Source organism: Vigna unguiculata, chromosome 1 (genome assembly GCF_004118075.2).
Source record: "Vigna unguiculata cultivar IT97K-499-35 chromosome 1, ASM411807v1, whole genome shotgun sequence".
NCBI lineage: Eukaryota > Viridiplantae > Streptophyta > Magnoliopsida > Fabales > Fabaceae > Vigna > Vigna unguiculata.
The window spans coordinates 26,269,203-26,292,936 of record NC_040279.1 but is presented as its reverse complement, the minus strand read 5'-3'; the positions used below and the strand labels follow the sequence as shown (position 1 = coordinate 26,292,936).

The following is a 23,734-nucleotide window of genomic DNA, read 5'->3' as shown; positions in this document are numbered from 1 at the left end:
TTTCCATTTCTAGCTTGCAAACAATCCTTTCAAAGTTGTTGGTATTCAGACCCTTTGTTAGAAGGTGTACAAGGTTGTTTTGAAAGGAGGCATACAGAATGCAGATTTGACCACTATCATTTTTTTCTTTGATACAATGTGGATCAATTTCAATGTGTTTGATTATATCATATTGCATTGGGTTATGGCTATGCTAATAGCAAATTTATTCTCATGTTAAAGTCTCATTGGTTTATCCAATTCATTCTTAAGTCTTCCAAGATGATTTTTAGTCATAGTAGCTCACAGATCCCCTGTGCCATAACACTAGATTTACTACTTCATTATTTTTTACTCTTCCAAGTACAAGATTCCCACCAAGGAAAGTACAATATCTAGTAGTTGATCTCCTATCCACAAATGATCCAACATTGTTAGCATCTATATATACTTTGAGATTTACATTCCCATTTTATTTGAACAAAATTCCGTCGGCAGGAGTCTCTTTCAGATATTGCACAATTCTTAGTGCAACCCGTTAGTGAATCTCCTTTGGTTGGTTTATGAACTGGTTGACTAGACTCACTGCAAATGAACATCAGGTCTACTGTGAGATAAATATGATTCAATACTTGACAAACATATGGGATCATAAGTTTCCCCGTGGTTAGTAGTGCGTGGAATGTAGTGGCATGTCGAAGTGCTTTTGAACAAAGACCACTAAGGCTGGGTCATGCTCTTTGAGGCCTAGTGGTGGATGGTGACACAATAGTGGTGGACTTCACAATGACTGCCAGAGATAGTGGACAAAAGAGGGCCAACAACAACTAGGGCTCTTAATACCAACTTGAAAAACCATGGGATGTATATTCTCACCCAGTGTGCATATATATTCATAGTAACAAAAGAAGTCTTGTTCGCTCAAATTGGGAGTTTTTTTATTTGTGTTCTTGATGTGAATCAATTAAACTCTACTAATTTTACATAGCGCAATATATCCATTTTTTACATTTGTCTTATTTTTGTGTTCGTGTTATTTTTTATCATGTCTACAAATTTGATGATGTGTATTGTAGTTGTGCTTCTTAGGTTGGCATACATAGTAATTGAAAATAAGTGTATGGGGTTTGGTCATGGAAGGGGTTTGTGTATGTGTTATTAATCCTTAAATCAACTTAAGTGAAATATGTCCTCTTTAGTGAACTAATCACTATCATTTCCACAATCAAATTGAGTAGAAGTAGATAGTCTAATGGGCAGCTCGCCTACTCCTGGAGTATAGTCTAATCCTTGATTACACTATCAAAGCGATCATCTTTTCTATTGAAAATGTTAGTACAAATAGGATTAGTTGACTCAGTTGTCTCCCAATGCATTCAACTGAGACTTCACTGAATTAACACTTAGAATGTCTGTAGAAAGCATAAAATCAGGCAATAACATTAAAACGTGGGTTTGTTGTATACCATGTAAAAATAGAACAATTATATGAAGACAAATGGATGTGAGTTCATCTTATATTTTGAATGAGTGTAAGGTGTTTGTGTTAATGTTCCTTAAGAAAGCTCTAAAGAGATTCTTACTGAACATTAAGATAATAAAGTTATCTACATGTGAAAATGCACCTCATAGGAGCTCAAAAGAGAGAAGAGATAGATTCAATTAAGAGAATGAAAAGAACACAAGATGGTAAAAACAACATTAAAAGGGCGGGAGAACTTGAAATAAAGAAGTAGACTTTAAGCCTAACTCAACCTCACAAAACTGGCTTGTAAGGTGAGGTTTGCACCCACTTATATACTATGAAATCGCCTTATCTTTAATTGACGTGGAACTTCCAACATACTTCCCTCGACCTGAGGTATATACATCTCATGCGTGAGACTAGACATTAATGGGTGGTTCGATAGTTGGTGAAATGATATGCTTAACAAACACAAATCTTGCTAGGATAGGCTCTAGTCTGACTCTGATATAATGTTGAATAGTATATGTTTTGAATGTATTGTGTGTCTAATGTAGACCACATAGTATATATTTATACTATTTTACATAATCAATTAGAATAAAAATATTAATGCAATTAAATTTGATCTTTTTGAAAGGAAAATTTAAATAAGTTGTGCTAAAATATAAATTTTAAAAACATAATCATTTACAAAAATAACTTCAATCTCATACGTCTAAATAAAAAAATAGAAATATTTGAAGTCAAAATTTAAATGATTCTTCCATGATTAATATATTTTTCACTAATAGTTTTATTTTGATCACTTGAAATTAAAAAAAGAAATACTCAAATAAAATTCTTTAATAATTATTAGGGTATAGTGGATACCTACAGGTCGGATATCATGACACCTTACTTGGCTTATCAAAAAGCAAAAAGCGAGTAATTAAATATCCATTCCCATTACCTGTGGATATCCATTAAAGATATGTATTTAGCATCACTCACATATTTTACCTTCGGAAATATGCGGGTATGAATTTTTTTTGTCATCTGTAGGTGTATTTAAGGTCGTCAGCCAAACATCTAGCATTTACCATGGCTCTAAAAACAGATTTTAATCAATGATTATTGTTAGAGCTCAATTAATCCTAATTGGACAAATTCTAGTTAAAATAGTGAATTTAAACTTAATTATAATTCAAGAAATCTAAAATTAAGTGTTTTTAATGTGATTGAAAGTGTACTCATACTGAACATCCATTAGAGGGTCGGGGCTTGGTTGTAATCCATTAATGTTTGGTTGTTAGCCATAAGTTACTAACCCTTAATTTCTAAATTTTTTTTGTCATTCATCTTATCAATTAGTATTTTTTAAGATGACATTTCATTCATTTATATTTCCTTTTTGTTTGAATCTTTTTTGATGTTGGTGTGTTGGATTGTATTTTAATAGGTTCAAGTATGGGAGGAGAGGAAGGTTTTTGGTTCACGACTTCAAGGTCTTAAGGATGAAATAATAATAATGGGTAAGGTTCCCCCTCCATCTACAAGCAATGGAAAGATTTCAAATTCTATCAAGATAGCGAAGAGGGATGCCCACGTGAGAATAGTAAGCAAGTTGCAATAGCACGTCTGAGTTTGATCTGTTGCCTGTTTGATGCTTTGATATTTCTGATTTTGAGATGTGTCAATGCTTGGTCATCTTCAATGCAGAAACTGGCTGTTGGGTGTTTGCCAGAGAAAATACTTTCTGCCTTTCAGCCTGTTCTTGATGAACATCTTAATGAGGAAGCTGCTTTAAAAAACTGCAGTGCTTCTGTTCATGGTGTGGGTAAAGTTGTGGAAGATGTTGAAAATACATTGTCTCAAGGTAAGAATATTTCTAGAGTGACTCAATATGTTCTGCCGTCTACTCTAGCTTGACTGATGGAAACATTTCTGTTAAATGGATGAAATTTTTCTAAATTACTTGCATCTATGAAATGATGATGAATCTTTTTATTTTTATTTTCTTGGTATAATTCTCCAGGACTAACTGTAGATGGTTTTGGGAGAAGGGTTATTATAACTGAAATACTAATTTTAAAATGTAAAAATATTATGTAGAAAATTTGAATTCTTAGGTTGTACTTGGTTGTGACTGAAAGAATAAAGAAAATTAGAAGTAATAGGCCTTGAAGGGGAATGGATTCCCTCCTGTGAAAAAAAAAAACAGAGATTCTTAAGTGTGATTGTAATACTTCATATTAAAATGTTGATTTTAACACTTGACTTCAATGGATAACCAACGCTTGGTGAGTTTTTTTTTTTTTTTCGTAGTTGATGTATATTATGTTGAAAGGATTGCGCATCCTTTATTTATAATATTTCAAAGTATAATATTGGGAGACTTAATTATGACCAATAATTGAGAATGTCTCTAATTATGGGTTATACATATTTTCCTATTTACTAAGATAAAATCATATTTTTTACATATTATATACTTTTGCGTACTACGCCTCAAAGATTAGAAAACAATATAGAGACAAAATGTAGACTAAGACCTTTTTTTCTGTGTTCTTTCAAGAATTGTCAACTCTGAACGCAAACATCATCTTACAAAGGAAAACTCTTCCTTTCACACAGGGCATTTCCTGTCTTAACAACTAGACTTTTTTACCCAAATGGTGGTTTAACAAATAAATTACGAGAATGGGTAAATTTTATTTTTATTACAGCTTTTTGGGTGAGTCATGCATGGTGGGGACAACTTTAGGTTAAGAAGTCGTGCCCATGCAAACGATTCCAAAGAGTGCTGAAAGTAAAGTCTTGTCTTGTCTTGGGAGAACGACTCTATTTTTTATTTTCTTTCTGAAAATCAAAAGTTGTTGAAGGGGAAGACGACTTCAGAGTAGAAAGTCGTCGTGCACTAGAACAACTTTCAATTTAGAGTATAAAATTAAAAGTCGTGCTATATATGACAACTTTGGCAGAAATTTTCGGATGAAGAAGTTGTGCCCAGGGGGGATGACATTCATTTTAATGTGATTAATCATAAGTCGTGCAAACCGAAGACGACTTTAGGACAATGCTTTTTACATGGAAGTCATCCCCAGGGGTCAATGATCTTCAATTTGGTTTTATGAAATTATAAGTCATCCCTTTGTAACACAACTTTGGCTGAAACATGCAATGAAGAAGTCGTTTTGGGTGGTAATGACTTTTCTGTATTTTATTTTTAAAACCAAGAGCTGGTCTGTAAAGGTTTATTCTTTGATTTATTATATATGAAAGTTAGGTGGAAGTTATTTTAACCAAATATATTTAATAAGTAAATAGTAGGGGAAATTTTAGGAAGAGTTCGTGACTCACTGTGGGTGTAACTCGGTGTTGGAGACTGTGTGAAAGGGTGCCCATGGTGGTGTGGCCTATGTATGCAGAGCAAAAGCTGAACAAGGTGATTTTGGTGGAGGAAATGAAGGTGGGTTTGGGTGTGAAGGTGAGTTTTGGTGGAATGAATAATATTAAGTTTAGCAAAGTGTGATTCAGCATAAAAGCTGCTGATATCTTTCTGAATAAAGAATGAGTAGGTGTGGTAGTTGCTGTAAATTATTGTATGCATATTTCCCCTTAAATCATTTTCCACTTGCACGACTTCTAATTAGAAATACGAAATTGAAAGTTGTTTTCCGCTGTAAAGGCTTTCTTGTTTTTGAATCTTCCCTGAACTCGTGCACATGCAGCACGACTTCCAATTGCATGAAAAACAATTGAAAAGTGTGATGACTATGGACAACTTCTTCAGTTTGATGTTCCAACTACATAACTCGTGTTGATGGGGCACGACTTCTAATTTCATACACTAAATTAAAATTCGTGTGCAGCGCGCCTTCTTCGCATATACAGTTTCACTCAAGTCGTCTTTCTCTTCAATGACTTCTTTGAAATCGTGTGCATGGGGCACAACTTCTTTACTTAGTAGTCCCTCCCATGCACGACTTACCCAAAAGCTGTAATAAAAATAGAACATGCCCATTCTTGCAATTTGTTTTGCAAAACTGTACCATTGAGATAAAAAACCCGAACTAAAACTCTCTTAACCAACACCCCACACTATAAGACTACATATATACTTTCTCAAAATGTCTCACCTCCCATAACAACCAACTTCTTAATTTTTTTTTATTTTTAAATTTCTTTTTGTTAGATATATTATTGCATTTTATGTTAAGTACGGAAACATGGATATTGTTTGATATTGATAGATACTATTGATATTGTTTGATATTGGTAGATACTATTGATATTGTTTGTAATAATATTTTCTATTTACCATATTTATGTTTGGTTCCCATATATACTTGTATCATTATTCATTATAAATATATTACTCTATGTGTATTTTAGACATAATGGAGATTATTCCTATGCATAGTTTTACTATATTTAACATGGTATCAGAGCCATGGGTTAGAGCCTGTCATAGTGAGATTTGCGTTTGTTAGGCACATCATTCCATCTCTTATCGGGCAACTATCAGACCATCCAGTAATGTTTAGTCCCACGCATAAGATGTATATATCTCAGTGTGGGAGTGTGTTGGAAGTCCTATATTGACTAGAGATAAAACCAATTTAGAGTCTACATGTGGGTGCAAACCTCATCTTACAAGCCAAATTTGTAGGGTTGAGTTAGGCTTAAAGTCCACTTTTTAACACACTTTTCATCCCCTCTCATTACTTCCCTTCCTAAGATACCCTCTGCTATTGGAACAACCTTGTCCCCAAGGTTGAATTCTAGAAATTGGTCTTTTATGGTGTAAATATTTTTCCATGTGGCCGCTTTGAAACCACCCACCTACCATTGCACTAGTACCTGTTTATTGGCTCACCTTGGTGTTGGATAGTCTGGTAGACCTCTTATATGTAAGCATTATAGTAGTACTTGTTGACAATTTTTTTAATCAATTTGGCAGTTTTAATGTTTTAGTAGGGGGAAGCATAAATGCCTTTAGGCGAGGACAACATAAAGTAGGAAAGGGTAGACCAAGCTCTCAGTAACTTGGGAGGTGCATTGTTCATGTTGTTGTTTTGTTTCAGTTTCGGTGTTCTATGTAATCTAGTATTACAGTACCAGTCCTAGGGAATAGAAGTTAGTACCTATTTCTATACCAATTGTTTTTTATCAATTGGTATCAGAGCAACCAGTTCTAGGGACCATTGATGGTGAAAACGCAGAACATGGAAGGGTGGAGGCAAAGTTAGTACCTATTTCTATACCAATTGTTTTTTATCAATTGGTATTAGAGCAATCAGTTCTAGGGACCATTGATGGTGACAACACGGAACATGGAAGTGAGGGTGGAGGAATTGGAGCAGGGGGCTTGAAGGCTTGTTGGCGATGTGTGAAACTATAGCCAAGACTGCTGAACAATTAAATGAGGGAAGTGTAGTAAAACCTTCTACTACTTCTTGAGGAAGAAGTTTTAGGAGTCTCATTGATGTAGAACTCTAGGAGAAGTCTCGATAGGGGTTGTGTTTTAGGTGTGATGAAAAGTTCAATCCATAGAAGATGTGATGATCACAGAATCCTTCCTGAAGGAAGGGTCTCAAATTTCCCACATTATTAGAAGAATGAAATTGAAAGGGTGGTAGATGATATGCTCAAAGCTAACATCATTAGACCGAGTATCCGTCCTTACTTTTGCCCCATCATTTTGGTGAAAAAGAAAGATGGTGAGTGGCGATTTTTGTGTGGATTATTCGGCTCTTAACAAGATCATTATATCAGATAAATTTCATATTGCTGTCATTGATTAATTGCTTGTTGAATTGGACTCACCAATTCATCAAGGACGTTCAAGGACATTATGAAGGACAAGATCACTCATGAAGGACCTTATGAGTTTGTTGTCATGCCTCTCGCACTCACGAATCCCCTTCCACTTTTCAGTTTCTCATGAACGAGCTACTCGAGCCGTTTTTGAGGAAATTTGTTTTAGTTCTTTGGTGATATTCTAATTTATAGTAGGAGTGAGGAGGAACACTATCAACATCTAAGGGTTGTATTGGCATTACTGAAGGATAACAAATTATTTGCCAACAAGAAGAAATATAATTTTTATCAATATCATTTCGTGTACTTAAGTCATATAATTTCCAAACAGGGAGTAACAGCAGACCAAAGAAAAGTTGAATTTATGTTGGATCGGCCAATGCTAAAAGATTTGAAAGTTGAGGGTATTTTTGGGCTTGATAGGTTACTATAGAAGATTTTTCAAAGATTATGGCAAGATAACCCAACCTTTAACTCAACTGCTGAAGAAGGATAACTTTAAGTGGAAAGAAAAAGCCCTAACAACAATGGAGAAGTTAAAAATCTTGGTGGCATACTTGCCTATTTTGACCGTCCCTGATTTCTCTGAGACTTTTATTATAAAGACGGATGTTTGCAACCAAGGGATAGGGGCTGTTTTAAAGCAGGAGGGCTGGCCAATGGCTTTTCTCATTCAAACACACTCAACACGGGCCCAATCCAAGTCTGTTCATGAAAGAGAATTAATGGCTATTGTGTTGGCGATATAGAAATAGTGCCACGACTCGTTGGGAAGACATTTTATCATTATTACGGATCAGAAAACCTCAAGTTTTTATAATGGGAAAAGGGTGATGAGCGAGGAATATATCAAATGGAATTCTAAAGTTATGAGTTTGGATTATCATCCAGGCAAGAAGAATGAAGAATGGGGTGGCTGATGCTCTCTTCAGAAAAATGACATTTTTAACTTTGTCAACAATTCACTTTGACCAATTCGATGATAGGGATTTGAAATTTATCAAGACCCTCATCTCTAAGGAATTATTCAATGACCCAAGATCCAACTTCTCATCCAGGTTATAATTTTTAAAATCAGAAGTTTTTATAAGGGATGGTTAATGTTTACAAAAGGGTCTTGTAGAAATCCCTTGTTATTTCAAGACTTTCACAACTCAACTACGGGGGACATTATGGGTTTTTCAGAACATATAAAAGAATTTCAGCGGTGTTTGGAAGTCAAGAAGACAAGGTGACTCTTTTTGGGGGACATTATGCACCTGTTTCCTTTTTTTCACCTCGAGGACAAGGTGACTCTTTTTGGGGAGAGAATTGTTAGACTCTTATAAGTAAGCATTATAAGTGGAGAAACTAGAAGTAAGGTTTTGCAAGGGCTGCAGTAAATAGGACAGTTATTGTAGTTGTTGTTGACAGTTTTCTTAATCAATTTGGCAGCTTTAATGTTTTAGTCTGGGGCAAGCATAACTGCCTTTAGGCAGTTACGAGAACAGCAGAAAAATGGAAAGGGTAGGAGGAGAAAAAAGAAAGAGATAGACTGGAGAGAAAATCAGGAAAGGGAGAGACCAAGCTCGGTGAATTGGAAGGTGCATTGTTCATGGTGTTGTTTTGTTTCCGTTTCGGAGTTCTATGCAGTTTGGTATTACAGTACCAGTCCTAGTGAATATAATTCAGTACCTATTTCTATACCAGTTGGTTTTTATCATAGTCCTTCTATCCAAAATCTGACTTGGGAAAAAAAATCAAAATCTGTCAATGAGTGCAAATTTTTAGGTACACCCAATCACCTACTTTAATCTGTGATGGTTTCTTGCAACAATCAAAAAATTTAACCATCTGTCCTTGTGCTCTATCTAAATGAAATTTGAGCTGTTTGAGGGCTTCATCTCTAGTCATTACGTCCTATGCTACGTCTTCCACAACCGTTTTCACCGATAATGGCAGAGAAGAAAAATAAGCACTAGTTAACACCACTCAAGCATTACTCTTTCAAAGCAGAGTTAAAATTATTGGGAAGAACTTGTCCTCAGTGCTGCATATATGATGAATGGATTTCCCTCACATATACTAGAGAACAAAAGTTCTATTGAAACCCTAAAAACCTTTTTCCCTCACTTTTAAGATCTCAAATGGCCTCATTCCTAGAATGTTTGGGTGCACAACTTGTGTACATATCCACAACCAAATTGGGATAAACTTGATCCCTATGCTGTTAGATTTGCCTTTCTTGGTTATTAAGCAACTCAAAAAGGTTAGAAATGTTGTAGTAGCCCTTCCGCTAAAAAATTGTATATCTCCATCGATATCACCTTGGTTGAAACCAAGTATTTTTTCTCCAATGTTGGATCCAAAGAAGTTTTTTCATAATATTGTGATGACCACCTTGAAAACCCTTTGTTCTGTTATATACTCCAACTGAAGCCTCCAAAAGTGAACCAACAGCTGAGCAAATTAATTCTGGGAGAATTATAAATTGAAACTAATAATATCATTTATGCTATTGAACTGCAACTAGAAAATATGGGAAGAATTAGAGATTCAGCCCCAAGAGTTAGTTAGTACCTATAGTTTTCCAAGATTCAGCAATCCAATCCAATTTCTAAAACCTAAAACTACAGACAGAGTTGAACCAGAAACTGAGAAGACTCCAAACTCTCCAAATGACCTTGATCTGCCAATAGCCATCAAAGAGGTATTACGAACTGCACAAAACAACCTTTCTATCCTTTATCAAATTATGCATCTCCAGATAGATTATTGGCTAACCATAAGAGGTTCATTGTTAGTTTGAAGTCTCTTGTTGTCCCTAACACTGTTACTGAAGCTTCGACCAAAAAGAATGGAAAGACGCCATGAAAGTGGAGATGGATGCATTGGAAAAAAAAAAACAGTACATGTGGAATAAGGCTGATGGGTCTATTGAAAGGTACAAAATAAGGTTGGTTGTAAAGGGATACACTCAAGCTTATGGAATAGATTACTAGGAGACTTTTGCACCAGTTACTAAGATTAATACTGTAAGGATTATTTTTTCCTTAGTTGCCGACTTTGATTAAAAATTTCTTTCTCCATTGGTATTTCGTCTGGATTTGCAGGAGACAAAAAAAAAAAAAGTTGTTCAAACTGCAAAAGTCTATGGACTGAAACAGTCCCCTAAAGCTTGGTTTGGAAGATTCACAAAAGCTATGAAGGTATTTGGCTACAAACAAAGTCAAGGAAATCACACTTTGTTTATTAAACATTTAGGGAAAGAGGGGGTAACAGAACTTCTAGTTTATGTTGATGATATTATACTGAATGGAAATTATGAAAAAGAAGAAAGAATTGAAACATAGACTAGTCCACGAATTTGAACTGAGAGATAGGAAGATTACTATATTCTTTAGGGATTGAAGTAGCCTACTCTAACCAAGGAATTTTCACATCTCAACAGAAATCTTTAATTGATTTGCTGGGAGAAACTGGGAAAGTTGGGTGCAGAGTAGTGTTAAGGCTGAAGAAGGAATCAGAAGTAGACAAAAAGACGTATCAGAGACTGGTTGGAAAATTAATATATTTGGCTCACACACAACCAGACATTGCTCATTAGTTAGTGTCATCAGTCAGTTTATGCATGAACTGAGGCAATTTCATCTTCAAGGTGCTTATAGAATTCTACATTACTTGAAGGGCAGCCCTGCAACGGAGTACTATTCAAAAGAAATGGAAGACTAACACTTGAAGTTTAAACTGATGCAAGTTATGCAGGTTCTTTTGTTGATTGAAGATCAACAACTGAATGTTGTGCTTTCCTAGGTGGGTAGGTGGGAACTTAGTGGCATGGAGAAGCAAAAAACAGAATGTAGTGGCAAGATCATCAGTTGAATAAGAAATTCAGGTCCATAGCACAATGGCTTAGTTATTATGGCTAAAAATTATCTTGAGTTAAATATGTTTTTTGTCCTTCAACTTTTAGTGAAAATTAGAATTGGTCCCTTTTGAAAACTTTGAACCAATTTGGTCCTTCAACTCTGTAAATGTGTGGATTTAGTCATTTTAACCAAATTTTATTAAGTTTATTTGATGTTTCAAACACATTTCATTATAGTATTTAAGTTTTTTTACACCGTTTGACATATGTTCGCTTCAATATTAGCTGAGAAATGCATTTGAAACACCGTTTCACATATTTATAAAGGCAAGGGACTAAATTGGTTCAAGGTTTCCAAGAGGGAGTAATTTCAATTTTCACTAAAAAGACCAAAAACATATTTAACCCAAATTATCTTAGATGACTTGAAGATTAATTTGGAGGGACCCATGAAGCTCTAGCATGATAATAAGTCAGCAATAGACATTGCACATAGTCGCATTCAGCATGATAGAACAAAACATAGAAATAAATAGACGCTTCATTAAGGAAAAATTAGGAGAAGGTTTATTATTCATGTGATACATTTCGTCCAAGCAACATGTGGCTGATGTGCTGACAAAAAGAGCTGACTACTTTAGACTTCCATAATCTCATAACTAAGCTGGGAATGGAGGACATTATTCCTCAGCTTGAGAGGCGGTGTTCAAATATGGGTGTAAATATTGCATATTTAATGTACAATAAATATAGATTGATTGGATAATAAATATAGATTTGTTTGTAAGAAATACCTAAAATTAAGGATTGGGATTAGGAGTTTGTTTGGTAGTTTTGCTCCAGATTTAGAGTCTTTATGTCTGGAGTTTTATTTCCTTTTATTAGGATTTCATTTTTCCTTTAAATACCAATGTGTTGTTTCCTTTTTAGATCAAGAAAAGTAATTCGGTAATCATTGCTTACTGCCTACACATTTTTTTTCAAAATTATTGCCATACAAAGAATTCACTTTGTGCTGGTATATTGCACTTACCACCTGATTTTTAGAGCATGTCAAGGCTTGTTCCTACTTGATGACTCTTCTATATTTCAAGCAGAAGCTTTTATATGATTTCTATTGCTAGCCAAGCAATACTGTACTAAAATTAGTTAGGCTGACTATTGGTTGGATATCACATCAGGAAACCAGCTAGGATCCACTTTGGTGAACGACTTGCTCAATGACTTACAAGAGCAGGAAAAAAAGCTTAAGCAGTACATGGAGCAACTAGAAAAAGCTGAGGCTGCAAGGGATTCTTTGCTTTCTCAGCTTAAACACGCACTTCAGGAACAAGTATAGTCGTTTCTACAAGTATGCTTATGTTAAAAGACTGCAATTGATGATTGTTTACTAATCTAAATAAACTGCTTTTTCAGGAATCAAGGCAAGAGCTTGTTCACGCCCAATTGCTTGTAAGAACAGCCTGTCTTTAATCTGTGCATTTGCTTTCTTGGTGTCTCTATCAGTATCACTCTTCCTAAACAATATGATTTTAAGTGTTTGTTGGCACTTAATAACGTTCATTTCAAGCATTCTTAAGATTTCTGTCTTTTTTGGCTAGTATGTTACACTGACTAAGAAAGGGGAACACTTTTTCAATTTTGAACTGAAGACATATGTAGATTTCGTCAATATGGTCAATTGGTCACCTGACATAACACAATTAATTTTATTACTGAGATGATGGAAAATAGATAGGTTTACATATGTCTTTAGTCCTTATAAAATTTTATTTTACTTTTCATTTCTGAAAAAGTTGAAATCTGGTTTTTGGTTCCTACTATTATGCAATACTTATATGTTTATGTGTTTATTGAAAGTTAGGTGATTATCCAACTTACGCCAGTTAGTTACGCCAGTTGGTGTTTTTGACATGATGTCAACATGCAATACTTTAAGTTTTTTTATAGATCCCTAAAATAAAAATAAATTTTACGGGTCACAAGTAATTTCATATTTTGGAATGACAAAAATCAAAGAAAAATATACATAGGGACCAAAACAAAATTTTAGTCATTTTATAGGAAAATAAAAACAAATTTTCTAAATTTTATAAGGAAGATAAACATTTTTTCTAAGGACCAAAATAAAAAATACTTTTTATAGATACTACTGTCGGTTGGTTGATTGAGCCCATGTATTTAAATTATGTTAGGAAATCTGGGCAAGATAAATATCTGTGAGATATTTACTAATGGGACATGAGTTAACTAAGTGAGTCTAACTTTGAGGTTCTTCAACTTGCCTAGTTTTATAACATTTCAGACTTTTTTTCTAGTGGCACTTTTTAGGACCAGACTGTATAAGTCTGCACTTTTAGGGACTAAATTAACAAATTGCCACTTTAAGAGACCAAATTGTATATTCACTATAACAGAAAATGTGTCTCAAGGAATCTCGAACTCTTTTTGTGAGCTTATTATTACTTGAATAAGTGACTCATGAAGTCACAATTGATATGCTAATCTTCCTTTTTAAATATATTTTACCTCCCACAATTGTTTGAGATTCTATGTTCTGCTTGTTTTGAAACTTTTTTCTGTTCAGTTATTGGCCTGGTTTAATTGTAGATAAATCAAGAAAAAAATAACTGTAGCTGGTTAACATCTGATAGGCGCAGTTTAAATTTTCTCTTTACATCCATGAGATATAACTTCTTAGTAACATTTTCCAAACTCGGGTGATATTTAAAAATTGCAACTTGACAGGAAATACTTCGAAGAGAAAATTGGTACATATAAAATGACACGCATAATTAATTTAAGTAGAATCTAGATAGTATATATTAGAAAATGTTAAAGAATATTAAAAAAGATATGTATAATTTAACTAATTCATTAGATTTTGTCTAAAATGTAAAGAAAGTTAGTATGTCATTCTCTAAGATAGGGTACACTTTACTAAGACCAATTACTCATCAAAAGGGTGTATTTGATGGTTAAATGTGTAACATTTTACTACTTATAAACTGATTCACGTGTATTTTATTCATATAAATTGATGGTTTTAATATTCTGAAGGTTGCACGAGGGCAGATCGAGAAAGCAGTTGGTATTAAGAAACGGCTTAACCAAGCAGCAGAAGCTGCAGATCCATCTCAGCCTGCATTCACCCAATCAGTACCATTTGCACCTTTCCAAACTACTGAAGATGATAACAAGAAAGCGAAGGAAGCAGCAGCTGCTGTTGCTGCTAAGCTTGCTGCCTCTGCATCCTCTGCCCAGATGCTTACATCTGTTTTCTGTTCTTTTGTAGCTGAAGAAGCTGCCTCCTTGAATGGGAGCTTAAATTCTACAGGATTTTCATCGGGATTACCTATTTTCAACCCAGAGAAAAGACCCAAACTTGAAAAACCAACACCTGTTCTTGATGTCAACAGTTCTGATATGACCAGCTCTTCCTTTTATGCTGCTCCTATACAACAGCCATCACTGGCAAGTGTACCAATTGCACCGTCAGTTGGCATGCAAACTGGGTCTCAAGCCAATCAGTTACAAGCTGCATTTGCTTCAGCACCCCCTCCCCCGCCTCATTCTTCAGCAAATCAACCATCAAACCAATATGTCCAATCAACTGGTTTGATGGCTGGGGCAATTCCTTATGGATATGGACCAAGCCTTCCACCTCCGCCTCCTTTGCCTCCGCATGTGGCAATGGGGTTGTCAATGCCTGGTAATCAATCGGCGCAGCAGCAACAACAGGCTTCTCCGGGGGGATATTACCGGCCACCTGGCATAGGGTTTTATGGGCAAAACCACCCCTCAACACCACCCCCGGTACCTAGGCAGTGAGCATGATTTGAAGATCATTGGCCAACATTGTTGAAAAACCTTGTAGCAAGATCATCCCTGGGAAATTGCTGTGTAATAATGTAAATTGTTAGAATTAGATGTGGCCAGAATTAATCTGTAGTCTCTTTACACTTCTGCCTTTTTCCGCCTGCTGTCTAAAGTCTGAGTAGTAGTAGGCTTTGATAGCAATAGTTGAGATCTACCTCAGCAGTTTTAACTGTTAAGAGAAAGAACCTCTTGGTGCCTTAAGTATTTATCTGAAACATCACGGAGGCCCTTGTTACGGTGCATGTGGACATCTTGTTTGTACGAAGCTGCCTATGGGGATAAACATTGGCAGATGGTGTTATTCACCTCTAGATCATTTTCAGCGCTTCACCTTTCTAACGCCTTCGAGGTTGGAATGTTAATGTAGATTAATACCAATTGACAAATGTTGATATTCTTATTGTCTGCTTGGTGTGTTAGGATCTTTGTTTATGCTTAGAGAAATTTGATTGACACTATCTAATACTCCCTTCCTGATCCCCCCTCACTCCTGTTAGACTAGTTATGAGTAATTTTTACTTGGTGCGTCCTATTCCTAAATTTGTGACTCGTGATTTTAACAAATAGATTAAAATGTGTTTCAAAGATGACGTCAGATTCAGTGTTGGTTGAACTCTTTACAAAGTTTTCAATGAAAGGACAACCATTTACCTACACACAACTGCATGTGTTAGTTCATGAAAATAAAGTGATGATACCTCACTTTACATATTGTTGAAATTAACTGATTGACGTGAGGTGATTTTTAATTGATGGTTTCACCAAGTATTTTATTTTACCCATCATGTCTCTAGCTTGATATGAAATGTAAAAGTTGAGATGAAGTCGTAGAAAATATGGATTTGATTTTTCATATGGAAGTGTATTTTATATTTTAATATATGTATATATATAGTTTTATCAATAATAGTTGATTTTTTTTATGAATGATTGCAAATACACTTGGTATTTTAAAAGTATATCGCACTTTAAAAGTAAATTTTAAAAAAATATCTTAAAGTGTTTGTTTCAAGTTATAGTGACAAAGAAATACGGATGAGAATTAAATTATTCATTAAGGGTGCATTCAGTGGAAGATAAATATCTTTTTGTGTGTGGTCATGACTTTTGCAAGTCTTTAATTTCAATAATTATGATTTTCTTAATGTTTAATTATAACTAAATACCTTTTATACATTAAATTATGTTCTAAATGTAACATGGTATTCTTACTATATCAAAACCCCTTTCTCAATTAAAAGTTGTATTCTCAAATCTTTCGGGAATAATTTTTAAAGTCAGAAACTTCTGTTAAACAACCAGATTTGGAAGTGTTATAAGAAAAAGTCTAATACGATCTGATGCACGCTAAACAGATAAGACCTTTATCATTTCTAATTCAAAATCTCAAAATGTATGTTAAGAAATTGTTTGCTTGTGCTTTGCCTGTTGCTTGTCACAACACTTTTCAATGTTAGTAGGATATAGTTTTCTCATACAATATTAGTGTTTATTCAACGTTTTCATCACAACAATGATATATACTTGTTTTTAAGGCATATCAAAGGGTAATGTAACTGACATGAACAAAAATCATTTTCTCAATTAGGAAAAAAATAGATTGATGTATCCAAGAATAATTTTGAAACGTGAGCATCATTGTTAAAGTTGTTGAAATTCTATAAAATTAAGCACTTTATACAAACATTCACTCCAAATGTTAAAGTTGTTGAAGTGAATGACTAATCTTATTTTACAAGTCTTGCGATTAACTCATTATTAATAACTAATTTTTTATTAATTTATCTTATAATATAATTTATCTTAAGTAGTGTTTACTTATACAAGTAACACTACGACATTTACTCTAATGGTAAAACATGGTAAACAACATTGCTTAACTTTAATCAATCAAACCCTACAAACTTGTTTTTCTTTTCTCATTAAAAATCATATTGAGACTTTATGCAAAAATATGATGAAAAGAGGTCACTTTGACACAACCCCTTTACCTATTCTACAAGGCATCAATTGACCAAACAAACATAATAGCAAATGAGATAAATTATCTATTATGTTTCCTCCATTTTGCATGAAACCCCAAACATCATCAAATTTAGGAAACCCGACTCATTTTTTTAGTTATACACCTTTTCAAAGTCAATCTTGAAGGACACTAACTTTTTTTCTTCCACACTTTACCACATTAACTTTTTCATATTGTATCTTTTTTTTTTTTTTCTTTCACCAACTACTCTACATTCCTCTATGGTTGTTATTCCTTCCATGATTAATTTGTCTTTTAGGAAATAACAATTCTTTAGTGTATGTACATGACCCACACAGTTCCACCATAAACAAAACACCTTTTTTCTCCCTATCTTTAGGTATTCAGCAAAAGACAACTTTTTCCTTACACTTCCATAAATTTAGCCTTTATTTTCATAATTTTTTTTATATCATATTGATGTAAGTTTTACATTTTAAATTGTCTAATTTAAAATATATTTTTCGTTTTATATTTTAAAATGTATAGTTTAAAGTACAACTTTTTATGTTTTGAAAATCACCAATCTGAAATATAAAAATTGTACTCTGAGTTATATAATCTGAAATATATTTTTATTTTATATTTTATAATATGTAATTCAAAATAAATAAAAAAATGTTTTGAAATACAAAAATTTATGGAGATAGATATTGAAATTTTGACCATGTATGATAAAGTTGCCATGAGAAAACCCCTCTCATTTGTCTTCATTGAGATGTGTATCTCTTCACTTTTTCCCACCTTTAAAAGTTTTCTTCATCAACTTGGTCCCAATAGTTTGAAATAGAAAAAAAAAAAAAAGAATTGTTTTGTCTTTGTTGCTTTGATATGATGTTTGGTCCTCCAATCTTATTCTAACTCCTTAGAGTTGAACTTTGATTCTTTCTTTTCATGGTTACTCTCTTATCTTAGATATTTCCTCAAGTATAATCTCATACTCACGCGATAGGAATAATTTACTTATAGGGTATGTTATGTTATAATATAAACATTTGTTTCGTTGTAAATAAAGTTTTGGTAAATATTTTCAGATATTTATATTATTATATTATAATTAATTTTTTCAATAAAAACTTTAAAATTTTTAAATTATATTTTAGATTTATGGTAATTAATTGCAAGCATGATGACAATATTTGTTAGTTATTTAAAATTATGGAAGTCTAATTATAAAGGAAATAAATATGAGGTTAATGACATCAAACACTAAAAAATATATTTATGGAGGTTAAAATTATAAAATTTAACAATTAAAATTGTCACAAATAAAATTATTAACGGTTAAAATAATCATCAAAATTACATGTGTCAAAATAATTTGTGACAAAATATTTTAATTGCTGATTTTTTTGTTAAAAAAAATAAAAATTTAGTAATTAAAAATCATCATAAAATTTAATTTAATTTTATAATTTTTCATCATTTTCTAATAATTAAAAAATTATCGCAAAATATATTATATTTATTATTGTGTATCACTAAAAATTTAGAACTGTCAGAAATTATTTAATTTTTTTTTATTTTTAACTATTAATTACTTTTTGAATAATTTTACAGTGAATAATTAAATTATTTATTTTATTTAAAATTATTTTTAAAGATGATGCCAATAGTATTAATAATAAATTTTCATTTAACCTAGATATGACAATTTTTTACATACCACATATAACATTATTATAGATTATAAAGTAACTGTACTATTACATTAATTAAGAGTCAAAATATCAGCAGAAACAAGAAAGTGTCAATGATAGGAGAGTTGTGAAACAGTAAGATCGCGGATGGTATCAAAGAGTTGTTATATAAAAGTATAGTTTTTGTGATCTTTACATTCTTTAATTTGTTAAAAAATTTAGATATTCAAAATAATTTATCATAAAGTTCTTGGAAAATTATAAATATATTTTAATTATATCAAACAGAGTTTTAACAGTAAAATCTTAATACAATTATGCAAGTAAAAAAATTAGATTTTGGGTTCTTTTCATACAAAAATTATATATGAAAAGAACTCAAAATTGTATTGTACAACTAATTAAGACGTCTATTGTAAAATCCTCTTTTTCTGTTCTAAAAATTTAAAGAGCTCAGTCCTATCTATTGGGTCAGCCTAACCCATCTTATTTATGTCATTCTTGTAAAAACAGTATCTTATTCTCTCCTTTTTCCCTCAACAGAAGCTTTGCTAGGGTTTGGATCTCCTCCATCTTCAAGCTAGCTCAATTTCGTTCTTACGTCACGTAAGTTAGTCTTCAACTCGTATCCTCTCCCATCTAGTTATATTTTTGTGATTTCAGTTAGGGTTTACCGTAGTGAGCTTGTCCTAAATCTGTCGCGCTATTTTTTCCATCTTCAAATATGCTCTTAGAGCTACTGTGCTCAACTATTTGAGTGCCCGAGACCTTGGCTAGTATTTTTTCAGATAAGGGAAGGTAGGGTTTATGTTTTAAAAGTTATTTTGCTAATTTTTTGTCTGGTTGTATGGCTGTGATGCTTGAATGAGGATATTGGTCGAATAAAAATGTATGGTGTGCGTGTATCTTTGATTGATGTGGTGCTACTCTTTTTTTTATATTGCACATTTTTCGTAAAATGAAGGTTCCTACTACATTAACCGTTGGATTGAGCTGAAATTTTAACCGCAGATCCTTAACACACAGTTCTTGACTTTGACCGTTCGGATTTTGAATTGGAGCTCTGTAGTGAGAGCAGTTTTTATCGCAAGATCACTTTAGTTTGGTTGTTGATAACATTGCACACTTTTCGTAAAATGAAGGTTTCTACTTCGTTAACCGTTGGATCAAGCTGATATTTTAACAGATGATCCTTAACACATAGTTATTGACTTTGACCGGTCCGATCTTGAATCAGAGCTCTATAGTGAGAGAAATTTTTATCGCAAGATCACTGTAGTTTGGTTGTTGACAGCATTGACCTTTGTTGCTTGTTTGGTGCATAACTTTCTTTATAGTTATTCAATTAAGTTGGTTCTTGTTTAATTTGGTTCTTGATTCAATCATATTTAATTTGAATATAAATACAAAATTTTTGGAGCTTTACACAAGCTTCAGTTTTATTTCTAAAATTACAAAATCGTTTGCATAATGTGTTGTTAAGTTGGATTGCTATGTTAAAGCATGAGATGAGTGAATATGCATGAGTAAAATGGTTTATGGGTTGTGAATGATGAGTTTGACATGATCTTGGTGTGTAATGAATATGGGATGGTTGGTTATAAAAGTGACATGGAATTTGTATGAGCAATAATATTATATTGATTGATGGAACATGATGTTGGTGTGGTCAGGACGTAATTCCACGATAGTTTCAAGGTGGTGCCTCATTTGGTCAGGATGTAATTTCATGACCCCTGTTAGTGGGAGTTCGTGGTGGTGCCTCATTTATATAATTTAGTAAGGATTCAAGGTAAGGATTGCATCTTGACACTCTAAAGAGTCAGTGAGTCTCACGTAGAGCGTACTCATTCAAGTGGTGAGAGTAGCAGGAGGCCTGAAACACTTTAAGGTTAACCTTGTGCGTGGGAAGGAAACACTGTAACAATTAGCTTGGTAGAGTAGCTTGGTAGAGTAGCTCGTAGATCAGTAAAGGCCACTACAAGTGCAAACATCGGCTGAATTCGATTAATTATACTTATCTGGATAAGTCGTGTCTTCAGTCTTAGTGTATTGGTTGCGAGTCATCACATTATTGGTTGATGTATGTATCTTGGACTATGAAAATGTATGCACTTGTATGATGAAATCATTTTCTACTATAGCTTACCCTCTCTACTTGTTGTATGTTCTGTGTGTGTGGTTTTCTCTTTTTGCGATGATCATCAATTTATTGATGTGATCCTCGTGGTCAACAGGGTAATGGATATTCCATTGCATAGTCTATCTGGATTGAATTCCATTGTCCAAGTTTCTTTAGGGTTATAGCTCATGTATTGATTGCCCTTTGGACATTCATTTTGAATACTATCGATCCTCGTACTTTATTTTGTATTGGCATCTATGCCTCAATATTTTTATTTTATTACCTTAAGTATTGTAAGAAGTGACGTTATATGCCTCTTATATTATTTTGTATAATGTTTTCCTTTAATTATTTTATTACTTAAATTGGACGTTACATCACCATATATATATATATATATATATATATATATATATATATATATGTATATATACGTAATGTTGTAGAAATGAGTTCGTTATTTGTAGAAATGAGTCCGTTATTTAAGTTTTCTTTAACTATTTTTTAAATTTGTTTCTTATAACTTTTCAAAATAGTCTTAACGAAAAAATCTCATTATAATTATGTTATTTAAAACCATTTATCCAAAAATCAGTTTTTTTTAAAGAAATAAATTTTCGTCAACAACATGAATCAACTTCATTTGTTTTTTTAAATTCTCTCTGTATATACAGGGGTTCAAAGAGATTGGAATGATTAAAGCAAACTTAAAAAAAGAGTAATTTTAATTAAAAATAATTTTTTGAGTTTTTTTTATGCAAAATTATTATTTAAAAAACGAGTCCTTTCTTGAAACATGGTTGATCTTACATAAATTTTTATTATCTTTAATTTTGAGAAACTCATTTCGACTTAAGCAACTAACACCGAAATTATTAACATTATTCTATAAGTTATATATGCATTTAAAAAAAAATATTCTTTTCTTTTTATATAATTAAGAATATCAAGTGATTTATCATTTTCCACACGTATAATTTTTTTTAAGATATTTAATTTTGAAAATAAATTAAATCCATCAATATCCAACAAATTATCATGTTTTAAAATTTTTTCAAGATTTAAGCATAATTGGGTCAAATTCTACAATCTTGTCAATTAGACTTAAAAATTTTCATTAGCTTCTTGATAAATCTTTTCATTTTTCATTGTTTCCACGGAAGGCTAAGTTATTTTTACCAAGAGTTCTAACAACTGCAATAATTCTTAACAACACATTTCTCCAATGTTCTTTATCTATATTTATTTGTTCTTGAACATATTTGTCTATTGTTTTATTTTTTCCAATCTCATTTCCAAATCAATCCATTCATTCATTTTAGTAATATGCTCATTTGATATTTCATGTCTCTTTAACTTATTACTAAGATTTCTCCAATCATTACTACCTTCTTTAGCTAGTTTACTTGTATGAAAAACAACATTAAATAATTTACAGCAAAAACAAAAGACTTTATCTAAATGTGTAAAATAAATTAGGCATCTTCTTTCATATTTCTCTCTATTAGGCAATGTTTGAATATAATTTGATGAAGAAAAGTGTCTAGAATGTATATCATTAGAAAAATACATATCAGTGATCTCAATAGGACATCTTTCTACTAATAAATCTCTCAAATTTGTATCAATATTCTTCTATTGGCTTGGATCATATATATTTTTGTCAAGAGTACAATCATTATCTAGTCTCTCAATCTCCTCCTCATTGTCATAGGTTTAAAAATCCGAATTATCATCATCATTAACTATTTTTCTTTCTCTATTGTTGCTTTTACCTATATCTATATTGTTATTATATTTTTCATTCAAAGTGCACCCACCTGTATTTTCTAATTCATTTTTCTTTTATATTTTTATAAATTTATTCATAGGTCCTTTTTGTGATGCAATTAATTCCTTAAATCTTCTCTTCTCTTGGATTTTTGAATAGTCTAATTCAAATTTTCTAGTTGACATATCTATATATTTTTATATGAAATCAAAAATTATAATATATAAAACACTACTAAGAACAAGTATATAAAACAAGTGAATTAAAACAATAAAACCTGATTTTGGTTGTTAAGAAAGTAAACTTGATAGTAGACTTGTAGTATCTTGATGTCTCAAGCCTCTTTCTCCTTTTCAAGTCTCAATTTTTTCACAAACCTGTAGAGTTTATTTTAAGATTAATCATTAATAAAAAAAATTCAAAAAAAATATTGTTCTTCTCAACTCGATAATAGATGAGCAAGATATATGAAAAAAGATACTCGAAACCCGTAAATTGGAAAGTACCGAAAAACAAAATCGGACAAATGAAACACATTTATAATTCTAATACAACACCAAAACAAAATAAAGATAACAGTAACACAAATAGAAAGAAAAAACACACTAACTAGAAATGAGGATGAAAAATTGATACACGCAAACAACATGAGATCCAAGGAATGTAATAGAGTAAAACCCCTAAAAAGTGACTCTTAGAAGGAAAGAAAGTAAGGAGAGATAACATAGAGATAATAGAAGAAAATAAAATACAAAATGATTGTATGAGAATAAATATGCCTAATAATTCTCTTTTACGGAAACAAAATTATAATTTATTAATTTTTTTAACTCATTAATTATCATATTTAATATCAATAAAAATTATCACACAATACTAATTTAATTAAATTTTATTTCAAACATAAATTTATAATTAATTTAATAGAATTATATTAGTAATAAAATATTTTCTTGGAATTTTTTTTTCTTAAAACTTAATTTTATTATTAATTTAATAGAAAAATATTAGTAGTAAATTTTTTTTTGAAATCTTCTTTTGTTTAAGGCCTACAAGAAGTGTTTTACTCGTTTTTTACTCTTGAGCCGGTCACACACACATATATATATATATATATATATATATATATATATATATATATATATATATATATATATATATATGAATTTTTTCACTTAATGCATAAAAGTTATTTTT

At 32.1% G+C, this 23,734-nt stretch overlaps 1 protein-coding gene across 2 annotated transcripts in view; it reads left to right on the top strand.

Annotated features, from left to right (window-relative positions):
• The window catches only part of LOC114180169 (regulation of nuclear pre-mRNA domain-containing protein 2-like), a 31,208-nt gene extending 15,775 nt beyond the window's left edge, over window positions 1–15,433 (top strand). For both annotated transcript variants that reach the window (XM_028066508.1, XM_028066509.1), the window contains 5 exons: window positions 2,886–3,041; window positions 3,146–3,302; window positions 12,278–12,429; window positions 12,513–12,548; window positions 14,157–15,433. In XM_028066508.1, the coding sequence (XP_027922309.1) occupies window positions 2,886–3,041; window positions 3,146–3,302; window positions 12,278–12,429; window positions 12,513–12,548; window positions 14,157–14,927 (1,272 nt within the window). In that variant the 3' untranslated portion in view covers window positions 14,928–15,433. The remainder of the gene's footprint in view (window positions 1–2,885; window positions 3,042–3,145; window positions 3,303–12,277; window positions 12,430–12,512; window positions 12,549–14,156) is intronic.
• Window positions 15,434–23,734: the final 8,301 nt, after the last annotated feature.